At 41.2% G+C, this 8,447-nt stretch overlaps 1 protein-coding gene across 1 annotated transcript; it reads left to right on the top strand.

Annotated features, from left to right (window-relative positions):
- The first annotated feature begins 6,899 nt into the window (after positions 1-6,899).
- Pmis2 (PMIS2 transmembrane protein) lies at positions 6,900-7,357 on the top strand. Its single transcript, XM_077792815.1, has 2 exons — positions 6,900-7,052; positions 7,184-7,357. Exons 1-2 carry the CDS (start codon positions 6,900-6,902, stop codon positions 7,355-7,357), a joined length of 327 nt encoding a protein of 108 aa, XP_077648941.1.
- Positions 7,358-8,447: the final 1,090 nt, after the last annotated feature.

The following is an 8,447-nucleotide window of genomic DNA, read 5'->3' as shown; positions in this document are numbered from 1 at the left end:
GTGTGGAGATTGCTTAGAAAATGTGGAATGGAACCACCAGTCGACCCAGCTATCCCACTCCTCAGTTTATACCCAAAGGACTTAGAAACAACAGTGACGCAGTCACATCAATGTTATAGCAGCACAATTCACAATAGCTAAACTGTGGAACCAACCTAGATGCCCTTCAATAGATGAATAGATAAAGAAATTATGGTATATACACACAATTAAATATTACTCAGCAATAAAACAGAATAAAATTATGGCATTTGCAGGTAAATGGATGAAGTTGGAGAATATCATGCTCAGTGAAGTAAGCCAATCCCAAATAAACCAAAGGCTGAATGTTTTCTCTGATAAGTGGATGCTAATCCATAATGGGGGAGGGGATAAGTAGAGGAACTTTGGAATGGATAAAGGGGAGGGAATGGAGGGGAGGGGGATAAGGATAGGAAAGATGGTGAAATGAGATGGACATCATTACCCTAGGTACATGTACTATTTATTGCACAAATAGTGTACTTCGTATACAACCAGAGAAGTGAAAAATCGTGCTCCATTTGTGTACAATGTATCAAAGAGTATTCTGCTATCATGTATAATTGATTAGAACAAATTAAAAAAAGAAAACCAAAAAAGAATTTGAAATGTTTAATAACTTTGAATTTGAATGTTTTTTCTATAATTAACACCCAATTGACTGAATGGCATGTGAAATTTTTGTAGCATGAGAAAATCTGACCTCCAAAGAGTTTGCAAGGGCTTTTTTTTTCTTTTTTAACATTTGTAAGGACCAAATTTAACAATTCAAAAAATGAGCATTTTTGTTGAAACATGTTCATATTGATTCTGACTTTCTAGTGCTTTGAAGATGATAACTTGTTTTCAGGGAGAAAACATTGTCCTAGTTCTGGCAGAGTTCCCAGACTAAGCACTGCATCCAGAAGAGAAAGAAAGGTTTGAACTACTGTGTGGTGTTTTTCCAATGCCTGTTGATTTGCCAGCACTCCAGGATTTTAGAACAGATGAAGATGAGATCGTTAACAAAAATAAAAGGAGACTTCTCCAAAATATGGGAATATAGTAGGAAAATGAAAACCCAGAGCTACAATGTATCTTCAATTTCTGTTGATTTTACTTTGAAACCATTTAAGTATTTTAGTAGTTATTTTTTAAGCTGGAAATTAAAAGAGAATTCCTAAAACTGAAAATAAATTAGTGGTCCTAACTGGGTATCTATTGTTAGCATAACCAGACAGAAAAGGATTATTTCAAGAGACATTAAACACTATAATTTAACCATACATCCCCCTAATAGGTATGTTGTAAAAGGAAAAGGAACAGCAAGAAAAATCTTTAAAGTTTTCAGGAAATGTAATTTCCTGAAATTACGTGGTAACAAGACCAATGTAGCATTGGTATTGTTATTCTGAGACTGCTGGAATAAATTTGGATAAAATAAATAATTAGAAGATATTCTAATTCTATCATTCCTGGTGTCACTGTAAACTTAGATATTTGGCATGAGAACAGCTGAAAGGAAACCAAACAAATTCTAGAACTGAGAAATCCAGTAAATGATAATAAGAATCTAATAGATGGGATTCATAGGAAATTAGAGATAAAGAGAAATAGTAAATGAAAGATGGGTCAGAAAAAAATAAAACAGACTTCAGACTAGAAGGGGAAAAAAAGAATACGGAAGAAGTTCTGTCACATGTGTGACTAGACTCCTAACAAAAGAGAAAATAATGGTGTAGAGGAAGCATTTGGAAAAATAGTGCCAAAGAATTTTCCAGAACAGATGACTGAGATTAATCCACCAACTAATTTAAGAAGCCCAGTGAAGCTCAAATAGGATCCATACAATTTACTCTAAATATATTTTAGAGGCCGGATGTAGCTCAGGGGTAGAAGGCTGGCCCACCTGTGCAAGACAAAGGTTTGATCTTTGGCACTGCCAATAAATACACAGGAAATTTCAAAAAACAAACAAAAAAAGAGAAAAATACTTATAAGAAGCCCCTTCAATAGAGTGGCAGACTGATGGCTGACTTCTAAACAGCAACAAAATGCAGCTCAGAAGAGGGCAACATGATATATTCAAAGTCTGAAAAAAAATTAAATTAACTGCCAATCTAAAGTTACATGCCCAGCAAAAACACTCAGGAAGGAAGGGAAGGGCCCTCCACCCACCTAACTGAAGGAGGGCACCATGGAGGCCTGTGAACATGTCCATGAGGGACCCTGGAAGCTGCAGCTGAAAGGTGTCTCAGAGCTTGCCATGACCAAGCAGAAGGAGGAAAAGACAAAGAAAAGATGAAACTCCTGAAAGCAATGGGAACCCGCAAAACAAGGACGAGAAGCAGCACTGCCTGGGTTGGCCCACCCCAGCCAGGAGGGAAGCAGGAGGTTCTCCCTGACGTGTGGATGCTGACCCAGAACAAGGGAGGGACAGGGAGAACAGAAGTTCACTGGATTCGACAAAGGGAACAAAGGAAGGGGGTGGAATAGGAAATCAGCAGAATGAATCAGACACGAGGCTCCTACACTCGTCATGAATACATGACCAGGGTAACGCCACATCATGCTTAACCATTAGAATGGGATCAAAATTGCAACAGCTTGCACCCCATGTATGTATAATATGTCAAAATACATCCTACTGTCATGTGAATCTAAGATCAAACAAACAAAAAAGGAATAAAGCAACTCCAAATCTGGGGGGTAAAAAAAGAAGAAGAAATGGGATATTGAGTTTCCCCAACACCTTACAAAAAAAGAGAGAGAGAAGCAGCAAATAAAAGGATCCTAAAGAGAGCTTTCAAAACCCACAAGCAGAGAGTGGAGGACTTTGACAGGCACCTGGATATGCTCACAGAGCACTATGACAGTCCCAAAGGAGCTGGATCAAGAAGCTTCCTGACTGTGGCTTTAGAGCAGCATCAAGATGAAGCAGAAGGGTCAGCTGCAGTGTGTTGGATCCCTTTGATATTTTCTGACAACATTCTATTGCACAAGCCCATGCATCTTCTGCTGAAATGGTGCTTTTCAAAGCTGTGTCCCTTATATGTCAAGAGCTTTGTAATGTTTTGAACAACTAATAAAAAGAAAAAAAAGCTGTGTCCCCCTCATTCTGGAACTTGATTATTAAGACTGTTCTTTTACTAAATTTTGATTTTTCAGTAGCACATAGAACATAACCCTTTTTTAGTTTGGACTGGAAAGTTCTGGATTTACTCAGAGGCTAACATCATTTCTGGGAGTGCTGTGGAAGAAGGCTTTTACCCCTGAGTTGCCTCTAACACTCTCAGGCCAGTCAGTTATCCTCACCTGGATGAGACAGACTCTAGAGCTTAAGAAGCTAATATCCCCCACTTAGACCCCCACCAGACCCTGGGAGTCCTGCCCTACCAAGTTCTCTCTGGCTTGGGTTTTGCTGGTTTATCCAGTTTTTCTTTAGCACTACTATAACAAAATACCTAAGACTGAGTAACTTATAAATAATAGAAATTTATTTCTCATGGTTCTGGAGGGTGGGAAGGTCAAGGTCAAGGCACCAGCAGGTTCAATGTTTGATGAGAAACTGTCTTTGCAGGGTTTGACTATCTCAATTATGAAAAAATTGGTGATGCTATTAGACTTATACACAGACCATCAGTCAGAAGGAGGCATCCTTGTTCTTTTATGCTTAAAGACACTGGCCAAATCCTTTACTTCCTGGAAATCAAAACCCAACTATCCAAGCCAAGAAAGCTACTACGCAGAGAAAGAAGGACAAAAGGTGGGGGTAGGGAGTAAAACAGAAAGTAGGAGAAGCCAAAGTTCAGGAAGCAAGAAATGCAGAGTTGAAGGCATTCATCCGATCCATCCTATAGCTATAGCCATCATAATTTCCCCTTGATAATCTTGTCTATGATGAAGATTGGGCACTGTCTCTACTGCTCAGTTCCTGACATCCAGCATATCCATACCCACCCCTGCATCTACTTCTACCCAGAATTGAGCATTTGAGGTGGAAGATATCTTGGCTCTGTAATCTTCGTAAAAACTGAAATTAATTCCTTCAATTCACTCTATGAAGCCATTTCTTCTAACTCTATTCCCAATAGTTAAGGAAAGACAACTGAGAAGTACTGACATAGCAAGGAGTCACTCTTGACAAATGCTACGCCTGAGTTTGCCTGCTGTGACACTGCACGTATATGTAATTTCTACATTGTTTCTCATAAACAAGGCAGCCCTTGAGCCAAGGAACACACCAGTCATGAAATTCACCTGAAAAGTGATACATGACCCCAGGAACACAGAGCCCAGATAATTTACCATCCAAAAGCCACCTCAAATAAGGGACTCTAGTCAAGAGTTACCACACACAATCTTTTATTATAAGGTTGTCACCACCCAAGGGAACTGCCAGAAACCTATCCACATTCAATCTTGACTTCTGTCCTCTCCCACCACAGGCCTCATATTTTTTTATTCTGGAATACGCACTTAGCCCCTTGAAATATTCTGAATCAATTCATTCCACGAAGCATGTCCTGACTTCTGGATATGTGTATTGCCACTTGTTATTACTGTTTCTAGGTCCTTGACTGGGCTTAAATACAAACCGTGACAACACTTTATAAACCATATTGGGGTCTACATTTGTGAACTTCACCATGGCACTTCCCACCCACTTGCAACTCCCTGCAAACTGGCACCTCACACCCTCCACTCCCTAACTCCACCAGCTAAAACCCAGTGGTACTAAATGAGCATCCATCGATGGTTGACCTGAATAATTAATTACTGTGGTGTTTGAAAATTGCAGTTAATTTTCTAATGATACAGGTATTAACTCACAATTTTGAATGGCCTTTTCTCTGCTCAGGACCTCACAAGGCTAAAATTAAGGTGTCAGCTAGGCTGGTTCTCACCTAAAGCTCAGAGTTCTGTTTCAAATGCAGATGGGTATCGCAGAATTCAGATCCTTACTGTTGTTGGACCTGTTCCCTAGCTGGCTGGAAAACTGCCCTCAGCTAAAGGCTGCCTGCATTCCTTTCCACAGGGATGATTACTCCCACCCCCCACCCCCTGGGGATTCCCCCCCACCCTGCTGGGAATTGAACCCAGGGTCTTGTGCCTGAAGGCAAGCACTCTACCAACTGAGCCATATCCCCAGCCCATCCCTTAACATTTTTAAGTCAAAAACAGAGACTCCAATACTCTCATACCTTCAACCTCTTTTTCCAGTAAGACTAAGTCCCTTTTAAGAACTCACCTGATTAGGTTAGACCCACTGAGGATTGTCGGAGTCCAGGTACAACAGGGGGTCTCAGGAGACTAACGGATGGTGAGGAGTCAGGGAAAGGCGGAGAAACAATATAGACACAAAAGTGAAGGTGCTGAATCCCAATCTTTACTTGTGAAGTTAATCATATATCCTTTGCATTTTGGCAGGCTCACAGTACTTTGTGGTTACAAAACAGGAATCATTATTCAAAGAAACAAAATATTACGTAGCTACAATTAGATAAGAAGAATGTATCTTGGCTTATGCAAAAGCAAGCATTTTTACTTTCAGTTCGCATTTTGCTTTGAGCTGTTTCTGCTTAGTTAGCTTTTAATAATAATTAGAAATGTCCCAGACTATTGGCCTATACCTTGACTATTCTTTCTTGACTTACTGACTAGAATTGGCGCCATGGTTATGGCAAGGGGTTAACTTGAAAAGAGAGGCTACTAATTTTAATCAAAGCAAAACAAGAGCAAGAGCACAAACCATTGTGCACAGGAACAAGAACAAGTTACCCAGTACTAAGCACTAATCTGTCTTCTTAACATTAATTCTTCTTCTCTATATTTTAATTTAATTTCTCAAAAACTTCCTTGACTGTTTTTCCTACAGGGGGTTTTTCATTAAACGTTAACGATTTACGTTCCACAGCTGAATCATTGCATTTAGAGCAAACAGATTTATTCTTTAGAAGTAGTTGCATTAATTGGGAAAGTCATGTTTTTTCCTTCATACTCAATGGTCATATGAGAAGTCGAAACTATACTTATTAAAGGAATACAAAAACAAAGCAGCCCTTTTTCAGAAACATACTGCGATCCTCCAGAGGATGGACGCCTTGCGCCATTCATCTCAGCAGGGCCTTGCCTTTGCCTGAGTCAGGGGAGGGGCGCAGCAGAGGATATTCTAATTTAAGGTTAACGGAATCGGGACCTTAATCATATCTGCAAAATTCCTTCACTACAGCAAACAGATCAGTACTGGATTAAATAATAGGGGGAAAGGCATGTTTATATCAGGGAGGGAATTCCGAGGCCATCTCTGAAGTCTACCTACCACAGTGCGGATTTCCTATTCTATCATCCCATGTATATTTATTAGGTGGTCCTCTTAAGAAAGGCCTTCTCATTTTTCATCTTCTTTCTCTGTTCTTTCTTCCTGTCAGTTTGGACAAAACAGTACAAAGTATTTTATTTTAATTCAATACTTCATCATCCATTACTGACATCATTCACTTTCCCTCCTGTTTCTGCCTGGGCTCATTTACTCTGCTCTCTCCTGCTTCTCTCAGGAGGCCTTCCTGCTCCTGCCTACTTGCTCCATCTGCAGACAAAGGGGATGCAGGAGGGAGGAAGAGCCATGAGGCAAACTTCCAACCAATCCCTACCCGAGTGGGCGGGGTCAATGCCTGAAAGGGGAAGAGCTTCCTGCGGAGGCCTTGGGAGTCCCAGTGAGACCACGCCTCCTCATGAGGACAGCCAATCAGGATCTGAGGCGCTGCTTTCTCCATTGTGAAGAACTAGCCTGTGACCGGTCTGGGTCCTGGGAGTCCCAGTAAAGCCAGAGGAGTTGGCGTGGGTCAAGGTCTGTTCCCAAGAAATTCAGCGTCTGCCTTTACCTGAGCGGAAAGATCATGGTCCCCAAACCTAAGCCCCCACCACCACCAGCTAAACCACAGTCGCCGGAAGAACTGGCATTTTATGCTCCGAACCACCTATGTTTGGTCGTTTTGGGTATATTGCTTTGCCTTCCCTTGGGACTTCTAGCTTTCAAGGAGAGAAAAAAGGTAAAATAAAGACATGGCCATCCTATCCTCTGCCTGACCCCTACATCTGCTCCAGTCCTGAGACCTGGGAGGTGGTTTTCCCTCGATGGTGGGAGGGTTTCAACCCTTCTACCAAAGGTTTCTGAGCTCAGAGTTTCTTGGTTCAGAAACTGACCACTATGCTGTCGCCCTTACAGATCATACAGGCTAACCGCAACAGCGAATGGGAACAGGCTTACAAAAGCTCACGCAAAACTGGTTGGCTATCTGTGTTCTCCATACTCGGTGGTTTGGCCATCATTTATATACTTTTTCTATATATATGAGGACCAGGAGCAGCATCCCCCGACGTCTACTCCCCAACAGACCAACCCACAAAGAGACTGAACAGCTATCAGGCAAGAAAATCAATAGCCGAGACATCCCCTAGCCAAGAAACCCACCAGCCAAGGAACTCAACATCCAAGCATCCCAGCAGCCCGGCAACATCTAGGTCACCTGTCTGTACTACTTAAGCAGACCCGGCTTCCAGAGCTGTCTTCATCCACCTTAGGGCTCCACACTTCATGTCCTAGATCTTCTTCCTTGACTCTGGGATATGCTTACAGAAAAATTTTTATTTAAACCAATAAAATTAAAGGGAATGATCTACCTTCATGTGTATTTGTGTGGGTTTGCGGGGTCCCAGATCTATGTTTTGCTGGGGTATGTATTTCCTAGACCCTGTGAAAATCAGAAAGCCCTAATGGTGAAGTCCAGGGACATGAAAATAGGGCAGATGGAAGTTCATAACCCCCCTGACATTTAAAGACTGTATATACTTGGAAAAAATACTTTTCTTGGGCCTGGCTCTTTTGTCTGTAAAACAGTCATAATATTGCCAAAGTAAGATGATATTTAGAAATGTGAATAAATATTTATTCTCATTAAGTCTTTTTCCATTCAACCTGGGATGGTAGGTTTTTAGTGTCTCAAAGCAGGGAAAAGAAAACAATCTTATTCTGGCCTTTGAGATCCAAAAGTCAAACGCTTAGAAAAAAAACAGAAGGCCCTCAAGGAATCAAAATAGATTTTACAGATTAGCTGATGAAGATGACCTCTCTCCCAATCTGGAAAGGTAACTGGTTCCTCATTCATAGAAGAGGAGAAGTAGAGAGATATTAAAGTCAGCATACCCATAAAAAGTTCTCTGCAGACTGTGTTGCATGAAGAAGGATGTCAGAGACCTCACATGCTACCTATATTCCCTCATCTCAGATAAGGCCTAGAGAGGCTGCAAGATCTCAAGGAAGATATATGCAATATGGAGGTCTAGGAAGAAATGGACTCAGACAAGTCAGGTATCCTGAACCCCAACCTGATAAAGAGAAGGTGGATTCATAGGAATTTCAAGTGGCAGGGCAGGAGATGATTACC

This window comes from Urocitellus parryii, chromosome 15 (assembly GCF_045843805.1).
Source record: "Urocitellus parryii isolate mUroPar1 chromosome 15, mUroPar1.hap1, whole genome shotgun sequence".
Classification (NCBI taxonomy): Eukaryota; Metazoa; Chordata; class Mammalia; order Rodentia; family Sciuridae; genus Urocitellus; species Urocitellus parryii.
The sequence above is the reverse complement of the archived record's forward strand: the minus strand, read 5'-3'. Positions and strand labels throughout refer to the sequence as shown.